The following is a 22086-nucleotide window of genomic DNA, read 5'->3' on the forward strand; positions in this document are numbered from 1 at the left end:
GTCGTTGTTTTATGGTAGATAATATTTCATGTAATTTATTATACATTTATTTGGCTTTACATGCTTGCTAACACAAGATAAAGATGAAGGGGGATTGGCACTTCAACAACACTGCCCCGCACACACATTTTCATGCGCACATTACTACCTAATATGAGAACATTTCATAAAACGTTTTGTATCACAATGAAGCAAAATGCTTCCATACTGGCACATTATTTCAACCACTTTAAACGCTGTGCTCATTTATGTTATACTATGTTCTATTTCCTCTCTATTGGCTAAAATGTATTTGAGTGACTTAGAGAAAAAATATTAAACCAATATAATGAGGGGAAAAAATGATTAAACGTTTTTCTTTATGGGAGAAATCATGGTATATTGATTTATTTGTATGCATCTGTAAAAAATAAAAATAAAACAACACATGGGAAGTGGTCACCCGAGAATATAAGAGCGTGCACTCAGGGTGTTAGGTTTAAAGCTTTTATTTATCCATAGGTCTGAAGACGCACACTGTCTTAGCTGGTCTTGAAGATGCCAGAGACGATGTAGTCTCGGTGCGTCCCATCGATCAGGCCTGTCCCATTGTTGTGGACAAACCAACAGGCAACTTCCTGTCCGTTCTTCACGTCTGTGCGGAAGTCTCTCTGCCAGCCCCTGCAGGAATAACACAGCTGTAACAGCCTGGGGGTGGCAAGGAGGTCTCTCTCTCTGTCTGCCTTTGTCTCTTTCTGTCTCTCACTGTCTCTGTCTCTATCTCTATCTCTGCACCACAGTAGTGATTGGACAGCGTGTGTGTTCACACCCACACCCTGCTGCACTATGATTGGTTTACCTGGTGACAGTGAGATGCTGTCCCTTCACCAGCATGGTGGCATCCGGCTTGTCAGACGTCTCTCCGGACCGCAGCTCACTGACCTGGAAACTCAGGCCGTGGTAGAACTGCCCTGAAGGGAGGAGGGGGGTGAGAGGAGACAGTGTTGAACTGACCCAAGCAGCTGCTGCCTGAGCATTGCTAACCCACACAAACACTTCATCACACACACAGGCACTCAGTCACACACACTCATACACACGGATGCTTTCCCAAAATATCTCACACTCTCACACAAGCCTGGGTCGACAGGAGCAGCAGGGTCAGGGAGCGGCTTACCCAGCAGGCCGTGGGTGGCGGGGGAGAGCAGGTGGCTGTCCAGGGTATAGAAGCCCAGGTAGTCCCGATGGGTGGGGTGCTTACTCCAGACCTTATGCAGGATGACCACAAATTTCACAGAGTCCTTCAGGGACACAGTCAGGCTGCGCTCCTTGTCCATCTGCAGGTCGAAGCTGGAGGGAGAGACAGGGAGCAGGACACACATATTCAGGCTTGTGCACATACATATACCGTACATATACAAACAAAGACACACACACACACATACGCACACACACCAGGTCAGCAGGATTCCTGGTCCTGTACTCTACTGTCTCTCAGGACCAGGGCTGGAGACCCTGTCTGTGGTGTTCTGGCCTGTACTGGACTCTACTGTCTGCTACAGTGGGCACCAGGCTGGACTCACTTGGTCTGCTTGAGTGTCAGGGACTCGTCCCAGGAGAGCTCCAGTCTGCTCTGACCATGCAGCAGCTCGATGCCCTGTGTGGACACGTCCAGCCTGAGGCCCAGGCTCTGGCTCACGATGCCGAAGCGCCAGAAGTAGGTGCCCACCCTGCCGCTGGGGTCTGGGTGCTTGTCCGCGATGGTCTCCCCATTCACCACCGTGCCTGCGGATAAAGCGCACAGCTGGTCACTATGGGCCCCGGGCCCCTAGGTCCAAGGTCAAAGCTGAATCCATTTTCTCACCCACACATTTGCAAAGTTTAGGAGGCGTCACTTTGCAAAATGTAATTAATTAAATATAGTACAATACAATATTACAAGGGGATATCAGACTCCTGATGTGTGCAGAGCCTGGAGCCAATCAGATTATTGACCTACCTACCTGTGTGTGTTTCAGTGCGTGTCTGTGCCTGTGTGCATGCATGTGTGTGTGTTTGTCTATGTGTGCATGTATGTATTCATGTGTACGTCGTGTCCCTGGGAGAGCTCACCTGTCTGGGGGTCTCTGACCAGGTTGAAGATGACCCCTGGGCTCTCGTTAATGTTGAAGCACAGAGTGTCGTTTTGATTGGGCGGCTGCACGATGAAGTGAGGGTCACTGTCCACTGCACAGACACACAGAGACACACAATATGATTATTTACCAGGCATCTGAGCTGAGGAGAAAAGCGGTCAGCGTGCACACGTAGACACTTTTTCTATTAGCGGGTGGGTCAAAGTATTGATTTAGTCCGGCCCATAGCCTTCAGATTGGTCTGATTTCATCACATGGAACTATGCTTTGTTTTGATATCAAGCATGATGGCTTTATCCGAGAAAATAAGGATTTTGTTGCAACCTGCAATTCAGGCTGTAATGTAATACTACTAGGCAGTAAGGGGCCCCTAACCCCACGGGGCCCAACACAATTACATGGTCTGCATGTTGGGAAACCACGCCACTGTAAACAACTTCATCCAAGTACCAGAAAGTAAACCCTCATGACAATCTCTATACTTGCACAGCAATCCATACATCTCAGGCTCTTGCCTGTCATATTTAATATCCACAGATATACCTGCGAGGCAGGCAAATAATTAGGCTATGTTTGGTTGTAACCTAATCAAATAAATACACCTATATGTAAAATCTGTTTTCTTCATTACCTCAATCATACCTGTAAGACAATAATTAAGCTTAAAATGCAGCCAGCTAACTGCCATTTAAAACCGCCATAACATTCATATTTGAAGATTAAATCAAGCCTTTTGTCCTTTTTAACAAAGCGATCTACTGCCTGATCTAACAGTTTTCCTTTTCCATTGTATAACTGCCATGAAAAAGGCAAAGCTAACAGGTTCGCAATAACATCGATGGCTTCTCCACCAGTCGCCATTTCCCTGATGAAAGTTAGCTGAGGCTTTCTGATCCAATATAGGCCACCCACCCCAGCGCAGTGGTCTATGACAGGAACTAATTGAAGGCTCAGAATGAAGTAAAACAATTGAAAATATAAGTCCACCCACGACACTTTAAAATATGATTGGCTACTCATACAATCACTCCAAGGTTATGGCGGTTTACAGTTATATAGCAGCTTATTGTTGCAGGAGTCCACACCACAATCCTTCCCTATTTACATAATTTTAGCATTTTTGATTGGATAATGCACTCTTATACACACATTGAAGACGGTGGGAGGATTCACGTAAAGTTCGTCTTTGCTAATGATAATGTCAAAATGCTTTATTATTGTTTACATTAATTTATTATACAACATATTTTTCTTTCACTTGATTTACCCTAGCCTTTGAAGGACCAGGTCGTACACCATTGTAACACACACGCATACAAAATACACACAGGCTGACACCCAAGACCAGAATCAAACATACGTACAATAAATATACATACAATAAGGATACATATTGTAACAATTTGGGGGTAGTGGCCATGATAGGGATCCTACCAGATCACTAAAAGGCCCAGGCCCCTATGTAAGGCTTGAGATCGCTACACTACCATTTGGCACGCAACAATATAATAAACATATATACAATAAACAACCAGTGTACTGTGACTTAAAAGGCTAACTGCAATCAGAGCATTTTATATAAATACATACATAAATGGATACAAGAAATATATACATGATGACAAAGTCCATCTTACCACTGTTGACTGTTACTGGTGTGGGGTGTATTGCTGAAACCAAGGAGAATATAAAGACAAAATATTATACAACTATTTGAATGTAAATCAGCATTTTTACTTTTGAAAACAGAATTCAGATTAAATGTGTATGCATATATATATATATATATATATATATACACACACACACAGTGAGGGAAAAAAGTAATTGATCCCCTGCTGATTTTGTACGTTTGCCCACTGACAAAGAAATGACCAGTCTATAATTTTAATGGTAGGTGTATTTTAACAGTGAGACAGAATAACAACAAAAAAATCCAGAAAAACGCATTTCAAAAAAGTTATAAATTGATATGCATGTTAATGAGGGAAATAAGTATTTGATCCCCTATCAATCAGAAAGATTTCTGGCTCCCAGGTGTCTTTTATACAGGTAACGAGCTAAAGGGAGTGCTCCTAATCTCAGCTCGTTACCTGTATAAAAGACACTTGTCCACAGAAGCAATCAATCAATCAGATTCCAAACTCTCCACCATGGCCAAGACCAAAGAGCTGTCCAAGGATGTCAGGGACAAGATTGTAGACCTACACAAGGCTGGAATGGGCTACAAGACCATCGCCAAGCAGCTTGGTGAGAAGGTGACAACAGTTGGTGCGATTATTCGCTAATGGAAGAAACACAAAATAACTGTCAGTCTTCCTCGGTCTGGGTCTCCATGCAAGATCTCACCTCGTGGAGTTTCAATGATCATGAGAACGGTGAGGAATCAGCCAAGAACTACACGGGAGGATCTTGTTAATGATCTCAAGGCAGCTGGGACCATAGTCACCAAGAAAACAATTGGTAACACACTATGCCGTGAAGGAATGAAATCCTGCAGCGCCCGCAAGGCCCCCCTCCCCCTGAAGTTTGCCAACATCTGAATGATTCAGAGGAGAACTGGGTGAAAGTGTTGTGGTCAGATGAGACCAAAATCGAGCTCTTTGGCATCAACTCAACTCGCCGTGTTTGGAGGAGGAGGAATGACCCCAAGAACACCATCCCCACCGTCAAACATGGAGGTGGAAACATTATGCTTTGGGGGTGTTTTTCTGCTAAGGGGACAGGACAACTGCACCGCACCAAAGGGACGATGGACGGGGCCATGTACCGTCAAATCTTGGGTGAGAACCTCCTTCCCTCAGCCAGGGCATTGAAAATCGGTCGTGGATGGGTATTCCAGCATGACAATGACCCAAAACACACAGCCAAGGCAACAAAGGAGTGGCTCAAGAAGAAGCACATTAAGGTCCTGGAGTGGCCTAGCTAGTCTCCAGACCTGAATCCCATAGAAAATCTGTGGAGGGAGCTGAAGGTTCGAGTTGCCAAACGTCAGCCTCGAAACCTTAATGACTTGGAGAGGATCTGCAAAGAGGAGTGGGACAAAATCCCTCCTGAGATGTGTGCAAATCTGGTGGCCAACTACAAGAAACGTCTGACCTCTGTGATTGCCAACAAGGGTTTTGCCACCAAGTACTAAGTCGAAGGGGTCAAATACTTATTTCCCTCATTAACATGAAAATCAATTTATAACTTTTTTGAAATGTGTTTTTCTGGATTTTTTTGTTGTTATTCTGTCTCTCACTGTTAAAATACACCTACCATTAAAATTATAGACTGATAATTTCTTTATCAGTGGGCAAACATACAAAATCAGCAGGGGATCAAATACTTTTTTCCCTCACTGTATGTATGTATGTATATATATATATTTATTATTTTTTATTTTTATTTTTTTTATTGCTTAAGTTCTTAAGCCAACTCTCCTGCCCTGCCACAGTTATCCTCAACTGAATGCTTACATTTGACTCATTAAGTATTTAATGTACGCATTGACTTCTACCTCAGCTCTGTGCTCTGCTCCAATTATTGTGTGCTATATAGAGACTGACTGAATGATTTATTTTTTGATCATGAATGATGGATCACTGTGCCTCCATGTGAATGTTGGACGGTCCCGAGGGAAATCTTACGTGGGGGGGTTACCCTCTGATCTGCAGGAGAAAAAGAAGAGAGAATACAAGATGTGAAACTCTGCTGCTCCCCACCATGGCTGCACATAGTCTGATCAGTGAAGTTAATACAGAACAGCACCACACAACACAACACCGCCCCATAGACTAGTGAAGGGCCAAGCTGCTTGTCTCTACGTCAGTCAGCATTGAGGCTGTACAGTCTCCCCCGACCCCCATCCCACACACCTTCGGTCAGCTTGTCGGCAAGCATCAGGTCATCCCTGTTGTCCTTGGGTGGTTTGGCGACGACCATGGAGGTGAGCGGCGTGACAAAGCTGTACTTGAGGGACAGCTCCAGGGCGCGTGCCGTCTTGTTCGCTCTCTCCTCTGGAGAGCCGCTGCCCCTGCCGGCACACACAGCAATCCACACCGGTCTGAGGGGCTTTCTATGTTGGTCTTTTTTACACTTCCATACTGGGAGGGTTCTAGATGTAGGTGTGTTTGGGTTTTTGTTCTCATGGTGTGTGTTAAATTCTTGTATTTTTGGCATGTCAGTGTTCTAGATTGTGTGTGTATATTTCTTTACATGTTCTAATGGGTCAAGAGTTGTTTTTAACATGACCTTGTGTTCTTGCTGACATCGAGTCTTAGCTAATTGTTAAAGGGTTAACAAACAACCAGTTTAGGACTAGTTGAAACCATGATTGAAGTCATAATCTGTGAGTCAGCTAAGGAGCAGTCATGCTGGGAGGTACGGACCTCTTGCTGAGCAGCTGCTGGATGGTGAGGTAGGCCCACAGGCGCTCTGTGAACTCCCCGAAGATGTAGCACTGGTTCCTGAAGGCTTTCTGTGAGTCCTGCACACTGGCCTGGGCCTGCAGCTGTAGTTCCTGCACTGCCTGGACAGGGAACAAGAGGACAGTGTGCAGGGGCATCAGTACAGAGGACAGAGGGGTCACGACAGGACAAGAATTACACTACACTACAGAACCATGCACTTTACTGTACTACTCTGCACTACAGTGAACTGCTCTGTTCTACATTGCAAGACACTGTACTGTAACATACTGCTCACTTTCTCTCTCACTCTGATGGAGACAGAAAATCAGACATTTATTCAGTCTGTCTGCCTGCCTGCCTGGTGGTGTGGCCTTACCCCCTGTGCCTTGACCTCCGCCAGGAAGTTGTCCAGGTCGTTGTCGGAGATGTGTCCAGCCACCACAATCTCAGAGCCATTGTAAAGCTGTTTGAAGGTGTTGTCTGTCAGGGAGTCCACTGCATTCTCGGGGTACTGCAGCTCAATGTCAGACAGCAGGGGGTTGGCCACTTCATTGTAGAAGCCCTGTGAACACATGGGCACACGATAATACGCAAGGATGAGGCACACCAGGCAAACACACAGACAAACACACACACACACACACACACACACACACACACACACACAGAGGCACACACCTGCAGCTGTATCGCCGCGTCCGAGTCCTCATAGATCCTGCGTGCCACACCGTTGTTCTCCGCCGCCATCTTCTCCAGGAAGGACAGCTTGACGTTGTTGCCGAACCCCAGACAGTACAGGGTTATTTTGCCCCCGATCGCGTTGAGCACATTCTGGCGGATCCTTTCCGGGTTCGTCTCCCCTGTCATTTTAGGGGACAGACATCTAAATCTCCATCATGCGCTCACAGAACTGAATAACTACTTTAATTTCACCCCTACGGAGATGGCGCGAAACCTGGGAATCATCTGCGATCATAACCTATCCTTAGAATCACACATTCAGAATGTGTCGAGATCCTCCTTCCTCCAGCTTAGAAACACTGCTAAATTATGAAAATTCTTCTCATTACTGAGAAATTGAAACATGCATCTGTTACATCCAGATTGGATTACTGTAATGCCATTCTGTCAGGTAGCACAAATAGAGCTATTTCTGCACTTCAAATTCAAATTCAAATGCACTTCAGTTCAAAATGCTGCTGCTAGGATCTTAACTATATTTAAAAAACATGAACCCACTCTTCACTGGCTCCCTGTGCACTACAGGACAGATTTCAAAGTTCTCTTATTATATTAGCACTGAAGGGACTGGCACCTCCCTACTTAAAAGATCTTCTTATCAAATACACTCCAGGTCGGCTGTTGAGATCCCAGGAAGACGGTTACTTAGTGGTACCAAAAATACATAAGAACAACACAGATGGCAGCACATTTAGTTATAGGGCTCCCCAACTATGGAATAACCTTCCAAACTATGTAAGACATAGACTATGTAAATTACGGCTGAAGACTCATCTTTCAGTCTCTGTTTTTCTGCAATGGATATGCTATGTATGCTATAATGCAATGTCCTCTCCTGCATTTTACTAGCACAATTTGTACAATTTGGCTTCCAGCAATAGCCCCCTGTTAGGCATCCTATTCCCCACTTCCTAATCTTCTTAGTTTATTGTATCATATAATTATAATGTCTGGAGGGGAGGCAACCATTAGGCCTAGGCCTTATGCACCCACACATTCGATTACTGTAGCACCACACCCCCCCAATCCAACTCCCTAGCCCTCCTCCCTCCTCCTCATCTGGTCTCCTCACTGTTCCTGGACTGTACACCCCCCTCTACCCATCTGCCCTAGTTCACTACACCCCTGCAGACCCTATCCTACTTCCCCCCTGCCCTCTTTACCTGGTCCCCAATCATTCCTGCCCCCCCACACTCACCTGAGCCGGGGTCCCCGTCGGTCAGCAGGATGATGATGGACACGCTGTGGTCAGGCAGTTGGCTGGTGGCCTTGTCCTGCTCCAGCATGCGCACTGACTCCAGCACCGCCTGGTTTATGTTTGTGCCTGTATGGTGGGGCAGAGGTCAGTCTCTAACACACACACACACAAACACACACACACATAAAAAAGATATTGACAGAGATATTTATTTGAGGTGTCTCTACATTCCCAGTACATTATAGTACTGTAATGTGCTTTGCTGTGCTGTGTGCCTCTGTCTCACCTCCCCTAGCATCGATACCGTTCACAAACTCCTTGGCCTCTGCGATGTTCTTGGGCGTGGCCGGGCTCAGCGAGGGTCGCCACGTTCGGAAGCCGTGGTCGAACACAAGGAGAGCATAGTAGTCGTCCACGTGGATTTGGCTCAGGATGGCGTTAAGAGCTTCACGGGTCTGCGGGCACGAAAGACGCAGAGACGTGCAATGTGGACGCGGTCAGATGTCCTCCTGATCTCCCAGCCTGCTCAGGTTCTAATCACCCTATCATGCACCCCCCACCCGCACGACATGGTGGTAGGGGTTTGCCATCTCAGATGTGTGAATTCTGTCCCAACTCAGCACAAAATGTCTCAGACAAATTAATAGAACTGATAATGGGCTTCCTTAGGCTTGTTGAAATGGATCAGCTGCAACAACGGTGGAGTATTAAAACATCTGATATTAATTAAAACACATTTTAAAAGAACGGATTAGGACACATTATTAATTTAGCAATTAAGCAGTTAAATATCTGGAAAGAACAAAAACCTATAGAACCTGAGGCTCTCCAGGACCAGGGTTAGGAACTCCTAGTTATGTGTTTTTACCACTTATTCTTTATCAGAGCATGTATATGTATCCAAACACACAAGGTGAAGTGAAAGTCATTTGCCCTCTGCCATCAAAGACAGTGACTAAAATGGCTTAGGCAGCATCTTTGCTCCATTGTGTTTTTCTGTCAGGGATGAAGTAACACAGGCGTTAACAGAGCAACGGAGAAAAGACGCCGCCGAAAATATTTTTAAAAAGTGGGCATATTTACATAACTACATTAACTAATTAACCTTTGCAAACACTGTAATGAATTGTGATACATCTTGTATGCCCCGCTCTCTCTTCACTCCCTCTATCCTATCTCTCCACCCAAACAACCCCGCCCCCACAGAACTCACCTGCCGGATCTTTGTCCCATGCATAGAGCCACTTTCATCGATGACAAACACCACATTCTTCCTCACACGTTGTAAATCGCTCGGAGCGAAATGGTGCACAAAATAACCATTCATTATCTAAGGGCAGAAAGAGAGAGTGGGGGAGGGAGGGACATAATGTCAGTAATGGAAAACAATGTTTTCAGAGTAGTCAGTCATTTCATTTCAATGCAAGCACACACACCACTCACTCCCCTCTCTCTATCCCTCCCTCTGCCTTATCTACATCTTTCCCTCCCTCTCTCTACCACTCCCTCTTCTCCTGACCTGGATCTCCCCAGCGTCTCTCTCTCTCTTGACATCGTAGGTGATGAAGAAGTCTCCGTCAATAAGGGTGGAGGTGCAACCCACACAGCTGCGCTGCTGCTCCACGGTGGGGGAGAACGACACGTGAGCCTGAGAACGGAGAGAGAGAGAGAGGGAAGGGGAGAGGAAGAGAGTGTGAGAGGGAGAGGGGGAGAGAAAGAGGTAGAGGATCTGTTTAGGATCACAGCTATTAGAGTGCATCTTGCAATTACCAACAAATATATCTACAGCCATCCAACTGGAAGAACTACCATGAACATTACTACTGTAAACTTTACCACTACTAATACTGCTATACTGCTACTAATTAGACTAACAGCACAATAATGTAGTAAGGACTGCTAGTAAAGTGACAGAAGGGCGGTGCCGTCTCTCTCGCAGCCGGCAGACTCAGCACAGTACCGTGTTCTCACTGACTGTCTTCTCCACCAGGGGGAGCAGTTCATTGGAGATGAAGGTTCCGTTAGCGTTCAGGAAGGCGATGCCCTGGGGTTCACACACGTCTATGACGATCTGAGGGAGGGGGTGGGGGGTGCAGGAGAGAAAGAGAAGAGTTTACATCAGAGAGAATATGAGTTTGTATGAAAGTATACAGCTCTGGAAAAAATGAAGAGACCACTTAACATTGATTTCTGAAGTTAGAGAATTCTCTTAATTTTTGCCAGAGCTGTATATATATATTTTTTTTTTCTCTTCAGTTGACTACCTGTATGTCTGCCTCCCACTTTTCTCTCTTCTCCCACTGGTCTCTAATGCCTTTCTTCCTCTCTATGCATCTCCCTCTCCCACCTTCTCTCTCTCTCCCCCTCCTCTCTCCCTCTCTGCACTAGCCACGCCTCCTTCTAATTCAAATCCACTTCAACTCAATATACCCTGATCCCATGATAGTCCCAACCCCTCCCACTCTGCCACAGCTCAAACCACCCCCCAAGCCCCTGGCACTGCCTGACACCCACCCACTTCCTTGTCAAGATTCCCTTCTCAACCCTGTCTCTCCAGCCCCCTCCCTGACCTCAAAGTGCTGGACCACTTGCTTGAGTTGGACCCGGATCATCATCTCGTACTGCCCCATGTGCCTCTGCAGCAGCTCCTCATAGGTCAGCTGGAAGGTCACTTTGCTGGCCGCCGCGATGTTCACTGACACCGAGAACTTCTCCATGTTGCGGCCAGATGCCCTTTGAATGTCCACACAGGGACACAACAGACACAAAGCAGTGAGGGGAGAAGAGAGGTGGATGGGTTGACAGATAGATAGATAGATGGAGAAATGGAAAGACAGAGAGATGGACTCTGGGATAGATAGCAAACTTGTGAAATTGGCAGATGATACTATAATAGGTGGCCCAGCAGCAATCTCAGCAGCACAGGCTATTCAAAGGGACTTAGATAATATTCAGTTGTGGGCCGATACCTGGTAGATGAAATTCAATGTGGACAAGTGCAAGGTAATACATGCAGGTAACAAAAATGTCCACTATAATTACACTAAGGGAGGAATAGAACTGGATGAAGTAACGCATGAGAAAGACCTAGGAGTCTATGTGGACTCACTTTCACTTTCTCCATCCAAACAATGCAGGGAAGCAATAAAAAAGGCAAACAGGATGGTAGGGTATATTGTCAAAGGTGTAGAATTGAGAACAAGGGCAGTGATGTTCAGACTGTACAATGCACTAGTTAGAGCTCATCTGGATACTGTGGACAGTTCTGGGCTCCACACTTCAAGAAAGATATCGCTGCTCTAGAGGCAGTTCAGAGGAGAGCAACCAGACTTATTCCAGGTCTGAAGGGAATGTCCTACTGAGAGACTGAGGAACTGAACCTTTTCACCCTGGAACAGAGGAGACTACGTGGGGACTTGATTCAAGTCTTCAAAATCATGAAAGGCATCGACCACATCAAACCAGAGGAGCTTTTCCAGATCAGCAGGGACACACGCACCCGGGACACAAATGGAAATTGAGCTTTAAGGCATTCAAGACAGAAAACAGGAGACACTTCTTCACACAGAGAGGCGTCACAATCTGAACAAACTACGCAGTGATGTGGGAGAAGCTGAAAATTTGGGAACATTTAAAATCAGACTGGATAGGATCCTTGGATCACTCAGTTATTAATGGACACCAAACGAGCACGATGGGTAGAATGGCCTCCTTGTTTGTAAACTTTCTTATGTCTACAAAAACCAAAACATGTTTCTATTCATAAAGCACAGCCTTCACCAGTGACACCTCATGTGGTCGTGTAGAAAGCATTGTCATTCAATATACCAAACTCTAGTAAAGCTCAACATTAATGACACACTGTCTTCAAAGTGCAAACACTATGAAACTTAATTGTTCAACAAGCAATCAGAACTACAGGGCAATGTGGTCCCAAGTGTGGAAAAAGGCAAAACAGGTGAATAGACAAAGGGTCGGAAGCCAGCAAACAGGACTATAATGGAAATCCAGGAACCGTCGTCATAGAAGCAAACTAAGGTCGAGCAATCAGGGAAATCCAGGAATCGGTAAGACAAGGATACAAGCAAGGAACAAGAACACACAGAGAGCAGATCATAAATAGGTATGCATAGACTGTCACACAGACAGGCAAACAAGACTTCACACTGAAGTCTGGAAACAAAGGTCTATATATACAAGGGGCTAATTAATTTTGTCTGAGACTTCTGAGGTTTGCCCAGTATGCTGTGGGTTCTTTGTTTGTGTTTATTGCTCGGAGTAAATGCACTCTAATTTCAGGAAACGTGTATAAATGGTTGTGAAGAACTGTATTTTTGACCCTTAAACACCCCTCATCATGGTCCTGAGGGGACAGTCTGGCTTTAAAGCACAGCAGTTAGTGGACAGTGGACAGTGCTGTCAGTGGACAGAGGTGGTGCTCTTACTTGACCAGTCCGGCGGTCTGTCCCTGGCTCACAGCCTGCTGGTACTGCTGCTTGGCCTGCTCTTTCTCCTTCACCTGGCCCAGGTACGTCACTCCATCAATCACCCTGACCGCAGAGAGAGAGGTGGGGGGGCAGGGTTCAAATCACAGGTTGTGTTGACAGTAGCTTCACAGGAAGCTTTCTTTATGAAAAAATGTTCATTTGTGAATTTTTTTTTTTTTTTTATAACTCCATAAAAATAAATAAAACAGCATCACTGGACTGGGCGAGGGAGGGCTGTATTGGACTGGAATTGACTGGACTGGATTAATCTGGACTGGACTGCACTGGGTTACTGACATGCTGAAGTTGGTGATGAAGGCCGTCTTTGGCAACTCCATGTCAAACAAGACCTCATGGGAAACATTGCCTCGGTTGACTGCTCGACTGGTTATCACATTGTGGGCGAAGCGAGAGGTCACCTTACAGTCCACCTTCACACTGTACACATCTATATCTGATGCACCCTGGACAGAGAGAGAGAGAGAGAGAGAGAGAGAGAGAGAGAGAGGGAGAAGTACTGAACATGCACTACCAAGAGTGATTTCTTGACATTCTTACCACAGGAATTTTCTTGTAACAAGAAACCAACAGCACAAGCAAAAACTTCCACTCTGCCTCGTGCGATGCTCTGTACAGGTTCACGTGCATAATTCAAAGCACGAGCAAGAATTCAGAGGAGACAGATTTTATTTTATTGTTTTATATTTGAAAAAATAACTAAGGAAGATGGAGCACCAATGATCAGCGATTAGGTGTGTGTGACTGAATCTCTACACAACGGGATCACTCAAACTGCTGTCAATATTTCTCTGACACAAAATGAAGACAACTTTAGTGTGATTGCAGACCTTATTGGGGGGAAGTAACTTCCAACGCATGCTTGAATTAGCTTTCGGAAGCAGAAAACACTAACAGAGATTTAGATAACACAGAGGCCATTCATTTCATTCATAGATAACCTATTCATTTCGGTATTTTGTGAAAGTATTTTTTATGCAATATCATTTTAATGCTGTTGTGAGTTAACTAATTATATGTACATATTGTGTATTTGAATGCTGTTTCACAAAATTATATTGGAGTTAATACATTCATTTCAAACTCAGAACTCTACAATGGCATGTAAACATATTCATATTAGTCCTATTACAGATTAAAAACTCAATGACATAGATACAATGTTTTGTGTAATGTGTCTCGTATAAAATAAGCCTTAAATTTAATTAACTTTGCCGTCTGCTCACACAAACTGCATGAGAGGACTTATCTTATACTATACAATAAGGAACACCCCAAATACAAAATATGAACTTGGGTAATTTCAATAAAGATATCTGTCAGTCCATATTGTGAAATCATCTGGCAGTGTAACATTGTGCCATCTTCTTTCACAGATGTGCTTAAGTCAACAATGACATAATTGAATCATGCATATGCCACTTATTTAAAATGAATAGTATTAATGCTGCAGTAAAGGGTTGTGCTTTGCTCTAGAGAAGAAGACGAGCAAGATCTGCCAGGTCTCTTTTCTGCAGGAACATTTGCTCCAACTGGCTTGAAAAAGAGTGTGATGCTGCTGCAGTTTGTACATTATCTAACATATGTATTTTGATGGATCAATAAATGAAATATAATGGGATATTTATATTTTTTGTGTGTTTGTTTAGCGTCCATAATTTTGTTCCTTTTCCTTTTAAGAAAGCACTGTTTGTGTGTGTGTGTTTGTGTCCCAATGTGGAGTGCTATCTGTTCCCCCCCGCAGCTACACAAACCGCCAGACCTCCTGCAAACCACATGAACTCACCACCTGCACCCCCCTACCAACAACCCCCACCTCGAATGCCCCCAAACCTCTGCGGACTCTGCACCCTTGTTGGATACAGTGCACACACACACACACACACACACACATACACAGAAAACACACAATACTCTATACTCAGCATTCTCCATAAAAAACAAACATATTTTGCATATTGATTGAAATCAGTTACAGTTGTTCACAATCACAGAAACTGTTTCTTTGAACATTATGTCCCAGACCATTAGTTTAGGTACAAAAAGAAAGACGAATTCTGAAAAACTATCAGCATTATTCACCCTTTTTTCACACAACTGTCAGATTAATTAAACATTTATTATTAAACACGTTTCTATTCATAAAGCACAGCCTTCACCAGTGACACCTCATGTGATCATGTAGAAAGCACTTTCATTCAATATACCAAACTCTAATAAAGCTCAACACTAATGACACACTGTCCTCAAGGTGCAAACACAATTAAACTTAATTGTTCAACGAGCAATCAAAACTTTGGTATGAATGAAAAGGCCACAGGTTAGCTCATCTGGGTTTTGCAACATCATTCTCTGTGCAGCCATCAGCCACCATGGTGTCCTCCACCAACAGGGCCGGCCCGTGGCTTAGGCGGAATAGACAAATGCTAGGGGCACCTGTTTTTTACTGTTACTATTTTTTACTAATACTGTTTTAACACTATTAATTCAAAATATTAACAAAAAGCGAAAGCCCCCACAACAACATAACTGCATCGCTTATTAGGCCATATTTTCTGTGTTGCCCGCAGCGTCACCCCGGTCCGGCGCATCAATAGCCCCCAACCCCAGAGTGACACTGAACACGAAACATGATCAATTAGCATCAGTAGCCACTTCAAACGATGTCAAAAAGACCAAAGCCCTCTGGTGCCCAGGGAAGAAAAAGAAGAAGAGAACTGAACCTTTTCATTTAAATAGCTAGCTAGAGTCAGTGTCAGTTACTTTTACCTTAATTTCATTAGGAAATGTTGGAAAGACTAGTCAGGTGTTTGGGGAATAACCTAACCTATAACATAATTTTGAGAAATAGACTTTTTCTTTCAAGTGTGCTGCACAAACCATCCACTTATTTATAATTTGTTTTATGTCACTTGTTTTCTGCAAGAAAGGCGAGGCGAGTAAGGCTGTAGAACAATGCTACATCATGCATATTGCACTAAGGCTTCTGTAATAGTTTTTTGCTCCAATACTCTTATTGTATTTATAATTCCTTTTATGTCACTTGTTTCTTTAATACGGTTTTTATTTTGTGATTTTTGTTTTTGTTTCTAACAAAGAAAATCTCAAGGACATAAAGCTATGCAGTTTCTGTGTGAGTGTATGAACACAATGATCGGTGGTGGAATTGCCTGCGATGCAAGGGGCATCAGTTAAAATCTTGCCTAGGGCACCAAATTGGTCAGGGCTGGCCCTGTCCACCAATATGCCACCCCTGGCCCATATAACACAGACCATCTGCTCACGTTCCTTGATGGGCTACAGGATGCTCTGTTCCCACAGGAGCAAAGGGAGCCAGGGCAGCCAGAGCAGCCCAGTTAAATTGTCATCTGGGAAACTGTTCCACCATGTTGCTCTGGTCTGTTACTGGTTCAATGACAACTCAACAGTCTCTAATATGAGCGTCTAATTTTGTCTGAGACTTCTGAGGTTTGGCCAGCACGGTGTGGGTACTTTGTTATGTGTTTATAGTTTTGAGAAAATTAGGTATAATTTCAGGAAACATGTACATTGTTGTGAAAAACAATGGCTAACTGACTTAAAGATCATTTCAATTTATAGATCACTGTACAAATATACAGTGGCAACTGAAAGTCTACATCCCCTTTAAAAATGTTCACCTTTTGTTGCCTTATAGCCTGGAATTAAAATGCAGTAAAATATTAGTCATTCATTGACACATTCTACCCCACAAATTCCAAGTGAAAAAAATATTCCAGAAATTTGTAGAAAATTTATTAAAAATAAAAACTGAAATAGTTTGGTTGGATAAGTGTCCACCCCCTTTGTAACTGCAATCCTAAAGTAGCTTAAGTGGCCTCCATCTGTGTTAAATTGTAGTGTTGATTACAGGACAACATTCAGCAGTTCCTGTAGGTCCCCTCTACTGAGCAGTGCATTTCAAATCAAAGACTCAAGGATGAGCAGTAAAAAGCTTTCAAAAGAATGTTATAGCTGTTGAAAGGCACAGACCAGGGAATCGGGATTAAACAAATATCAAAGGCCTTGAATATCCCATGGAGCACAGTCAAAACGATTATTAAGAAGTGGGCAAACCCAACACAGCACAGCACCAAAGATCACCCTCCCCACTGTGAAGCATGGTGGAGCAGCATCTTGTAATGGGGATATAAGGGGAAATGAATGGAGCAAAGTTTTAAACAAAAATGTAACTTAAATGCATGAATCTCAGAGGAACCGAAAACAAAATGTGAAGACAGGGAGTAGACTTTCTATATGCACGGTTTACACCACAGTGTGTATAAATCAGCAAATGGATCTGAGGTGTGGTTGGGTCTGTGTTTTGTGAGGGACACACACTAACACAGACAGTACAGACCAAACTCACACAGTATCCGCATACTCACCACATCAGGAGAGCTCCGCTTCTGTTAAATAAATACATAAACAAACAAACACACACATTAATTTAATAACCAATAATTAAATAATGTATCAAATCAAAATAAACAGAAAAACAGAACACATCACAGTGTTCATTTTTTGATGAGCAGAATGTACATGTCCTCTTACTAAAGCACTCGAATACATTTGCGTGAATATTGCAAATATATGGGCTCAAATTAGCGCCATAAGTATCACATTTTGTAAACACAAAAAAAAAAAACTTGAGAAAAAAATTGATGATGAGAATGTAAATGTGTAGAATTGTAAACAAAAAAAATGTATCAAAAGCAAAAAAAAATTGTTTTCGCCGCCAGTTTCTTTGCTTTCGATTTATTTTTTTCGTTTACGAGTTTTGGCGCTGTTTTGTCGTGATTTACAGGGAGGCGTGGATCCTGGGTCTCCATTGGTCCAGCAGGTTTGAGTGACGGTTCTTCCACGCCTCCCTGTAAATCCCGCCCTCACGACAAAACAGCGCCAAAACTCGTAAACGAAAAAAATTAATTCAAAGCAAAGAAACTGGCGGCGAAAGCAAAGATCGCAGCATCGCAACCACAGACAGGGACTGCATGCGAGTTTTGCTTTCGATACATTTATTTTGTTTACAATTCGATACATTTTGCATTCGATTTTTTTATTTTTGATCTCAACATCAATGTTTTTGAATGCGATACTTAAGGCGCTAAATTGAGCCAATACAAATACAGGACAGTATTGCATGCCTACAGTGTCTGAATATAAATGACGCAGCCTGGTTCACTGTCTCTGCTCTGTCTCCCCCTAGTGGCGGAGTGGGACAGTTGCAGAAAAGTTTATCCTTGGAGACATACCTGCTGACATTCACACCTGGTTGTCTGCAGAATATATACATAATAGCTAAATACATATATATTATAATGACTAATTCAGCCTATTTGACAGCAGTACATGGGCACAGGTATAGCTCTGAATGATGTCACAGTCATTAGTCAGGAGAAGAGCAGACGAGTCTCTTAGCAGCAAATTACCTTGAGAATTCTGCCCCCTGTGTCTGAGAGAGCCTGGGGGGAGGAAGAAAAAGAGGGGTGAGAAGGCTTTAAAAGCTGGAAATAATAATAAAGTTTGTTCCAATTAAGGAATCGGGAGAGATGAAAAAAGAGAATGAAAGAAATAAAAAGAAAGGTGGGGAAAGGTACAAATTTCAAACATGAAACAAAAATACATACATATATACATACATAAATAAATAACTGGAGCACAGAAAAAACATCTACCCGTGCTTACAGAGTTAACAGCACTGACCACCAACTGCGTGCATCAGGGTGCCCAGTCCAGGGTGGCCAGTGCACAAACACAGTGCAGGAGCAGACAAGCAAGCGTACCTTCAAACCTGAGTCCTCTGGGATCACCAAGTGGGCAGGGGTCACAGCTGGCAGCCACAGCCCCAACAGCAGCAGCGGGAGCAGCAGCCTGGACATGGCGAGAGATGGGGGGCTGCTATGACCCTACAAGAGTGGACGTAGGAACGAACAGGAGATCTGATGAGAAAAGGAGAACCAGAGAGAGCTTGGTGAGCTGTGCTCTGGCGTAATGACTGTGGGCTCAGTATTTATATAGGAGGGACATAGCCAGCCTCCCCTCCTCTCCCCGTGCAGGGGCACTGCCCAGCTCAGCAGCCTCTCACTGTCCATACCAGAGCAACGACCCCACGCCTGTTCACCCAGCCTGCACTGATGCCAGTGGAGTGTGTGTGTTTTGATTGTACCACTTACTAAAACTCATCTGTTAATTAGATAATTGAGCTATAGAAAAACAAATTCTATACATTAATAAAGCTTGTTAATTAAGTTATTTGCAGCTGACAATTAATTCAGATTGTGCATATGTCTAGAAACACATTCACACTGATAAATATAATGATCAGATAAAACCGCCTACTTGGCTTCAAACCCCCCCCCCCCCAGATTGGCATAATTAAAACTCTCATACTGCACTTTACCCCACAGGACAGAGCAAACAATCCTTCCCACAGCTTCTTGTGTTTTTGTTTAGATTTTTAATCAAGAGTGCATCCAGCCCCACTACTGGCAACCCAGCACTCAGAGATTACATACATAACCTTAAACAAATAAGAAATTACATTGAGGCACATTTATGTATGTCAAAATGTATTGGCTTATTAATGTATTCCTACATGTATTTATTAGTTGATTTATTCATTAATTTCCATATTTCTCCATCGCCACTGGGCTTTGCTCTTAAATGTTCCAATGTGTTCATTTCTTTTTACATTTTAATGTTTTTGCATTTCACCATTACAAAACCCCTGCAGAGAATTAATCCTTTCAAAAATGAGTTCCTTTCAGTTGATTTAAAATATGTAACTGAAACTGTATCTGTCAAACTGTCAATCTGTTTCATTTTGAACATGATTTTGATAGTAGTGTTTCATGTTGCTAGATGTCTGTGGGGTTTGGTGAAATTGGCTAACTGTTTTGTGTTTAGACTTTTGAGTACATGAGATGTAGTTTCAGAAAACGTGTGTTAACAATTGGGGAAAACTGTAAAATAACTCCTTATTTTTAATGTCCCACCACAATAAGATGAGGTAGATAGAATTAAACATAAAATGTAGTTTTGATGCAGTATTATTTGATTATGCCACAACTGCCAAAGGGAGAGTGGTTTGTTTGTCTTACTTTTATTTTATCTGCAGAATATGCCCATCACCTGCAACGAGGGAAGAAAACAGCTAGTTTGGTTCAAGGTCCCTTTCAGTCCTGCCCACACTCCCAAAAGGCAAGCGACCAACTTTACTTTTCTCTTTTTTAAATCATTAAATTAATGATTAAAATTTGGTTTTGAAATAGACAATATATCTAGAGGGGGAGGGGGTAGGAGGGACTCTGCTAAAACATCTCATTCTGGCAATGCTATGTGAGGATGTAATTTGGATGTATTGTAGGGAGTTCTTGTCTTTAGCTTAATTTAACCCCATAAAAATACAGAAGAATTAATTATTTAGTTACCTGCAGATGCTGTCCAAGTTCTCCACCTCCATGGGTCCTGCTAGAAGGGAAAAGGAGGAAAGAGTTAAAGCTGTGATCCAGGGAAGAAAATGGACTGTACTGACAAACAGCCCAAGTTTAGGGATTGTAGCATTTTATCACACCTATAAAAAAAGGCAATTTTAGATCAGTTTTAGTCATTTCCCTTTCCCCTGTAATAAATGTAAACAGTGCTTGGATCCATTATGCAGACTGCTTGCCCTGCGCACTGTCTATAGGAATTGGTAATAAATAAGTTAACTTACCCAAGTCTGTTGTGGTGTACGGGGAGTGGGGGGGTGCGAGTTCCCCTTCTCATAAAGCGGGGGTGGCGTAGTCTTGTGTTCCGTGCCAGTCCACCTGGGCACTGGGACTTACGCCCCATGCCACAAGGCTAGGATTGTCTAGAAATGGTTCCACAAACATGACAGTGAATCCAGCTCAGCCCAGTCACCAGATCTCAAGCTCAACTGGACATCTGTGGGATGAGATGAGATGAGATAATGGGAGCAGAGATCCAGCACCAGGCAGCTTGAGTCGTCATGGGCCAACATCCCTGTGGAACGCTTTCACGGCTTGTAGAGTCCATGCCCCAATGAATTGAGGCTGTTCGGAGGGCAAAAGGTGATTCAACTCTGCAGTCTCACATACTTGTCCAGGATGGCATTGTCACATCTTCCCTGCCTGCATACAGCACAATATTACTCCTATTTATTTAATTTTTGATAGCATTCTTTACGCCTTATCACAATTTATTTACTGTTTTTGTTAAATGTTGTAATTTGGTTGAATGTTTACTTTCTCTCCGTTCCCTTGTGAAAAATAGCCACTGTTTATAATGGCAACATTTCCCTGTGTTGTCTTCTATTGATTGACAGCAGACAAGAAATTAATCTCCATCTGTAACCGATCTTCCCTGCCTGCAGCTCTGTTCCTCACTAGGCACGTTATTATTACAATCATTATTATTTATTAGGTGAAAACATATTCCAGGGAGACTTAGTTTACACAAGCAACATTTTAAAACACAATCAGTACAAAACACAATAAGCACACATCCCAGTAGAACGAGCTGACAAGTGCAGATATATTAGTTGTCCCAGATATGAGCTAAAGGCAGGCGCAGGTATATCAGAAGTTGCAGGAAAACAATAGAAGAGCTAATAAGTGCACTCTCAGTCTGCTGTCCCATACATTTAATACTAATAAATAGTCTGCAATGCCTACTCTGTCCACATGGAGGAGAAAAAAAACACCCATTTGATTAATGCTGTTCACTTTCAGGGTCATAAAAAAACAAAAACATGAATTCATGGAAGTGAGGGTTTGATGTTGACGTCTCGGAGAGCTGCAGCTCCAGCCACAGTGATAACAATTCATCATATTTAATTATGGGCTTATAATTAAATATCATAAATACAACAAAGAAGTACATAAAAGTTGCTAGATGAGATCCAAAGAGCCAGTACCAGAGGACTGAAACAGATGCACCTGACCTCGACCCGAACCCTGTAACAAGGGTCATTAGTCCACTTAGGGCAGGGGTTTTCAAACCGGTCCTGGAATAACTGCTGCCCTGCTGTTTTTTTTGTTTCAACTGTGGTCTTAATTGCTTAATTGAATCCTTAATTGACCTAACAAAACAATACACTAAAATTAAGTAAT

General features: G+C 43.3%; 1 protein-coding gene across 1 annotated transcript; it reads right to left on the reverse strand.

Moving 5' to 3' along the window:
• Positions 1-472: 472 nt before the first annotated feature.
• On the reverse strand, positions 473-18944 carry LOC136717910 (inter-alpha-trypsin inhibitor heavy chain H3-like). Its single transcript, XM_066695483.1, has 22 exons — positions 18757-18944; positions 18403-18435; positions 17359-17379; positions 13232-13398; positions 12893-12997; positions 11018-11180; positions 10408-10518; positions 9967-10095; positions 9661-9777; positions 8734-8902; positions 8448-8573; positions 7187-7368; positions 6885-7070; positions 6488-6627; positions 5975-6132; positions 5747-5767; positions 3752-3784; positions 2092-2205; positions 1563-1764; positions 1157-1329; positions 839-950; positions 473-660 (listed from the first exon to the last, which is right to left on the reverse strand). The coding sequence occupies exons 1-22, from the start codon at positions 18850-18852 to the stop codon at positions 522-524; spliced, it is 2697 nt and encodes an 898-aa protein (XP_066551580.1). The 5' UTR covers positions 18853-18944; the 3' UTR covers positions 473-521.
• Between the last annotated feature and the right edge of the window lie 3142 nt (positions 18945-22086).

The sequence above is a fragment of the Amia ocellicauda genome, chromosome 22 (genome assembly GCF_036373705.1).
Source record: "Amia ocellicauda isolate fAmiCal2 chromosome 22, fAmiCal2.hap1, whole genome shotgun sequence".
Classification (NCBI taxonomy): domain Eukaryota; kingdom Metazoa; phylum Chordata; class Actinopteri; order Amiiformes; family Amiidae; genus Amia; species Amia ocellicauda.

Bases quoted from the DNA above. Each gene is read 5' to 3' on its own strand.
- LOC136717910 (XM_066695483.1), bottom strand. From the start codon at position 18,852: ATGTCCAGGCTGCTGCTCCCGCTGCTGCTGTTGGGGCTGTGGCTGCCA. The intron at 2,206-3,751 runs GTAAGATGGACT...GTGTCTGTGCAG, and splicing joins ACCAGTAACAGTCAACAGTG to TGGACAGTGACCCTCACTTC. The intron at 1,330-1,562 runs GTGAGTCCAGCC...CTCTCCCTCCAG, and splicing joins CTGACACTCAAGCAGACCAA to CTTCGACCTGCAGATGGACA.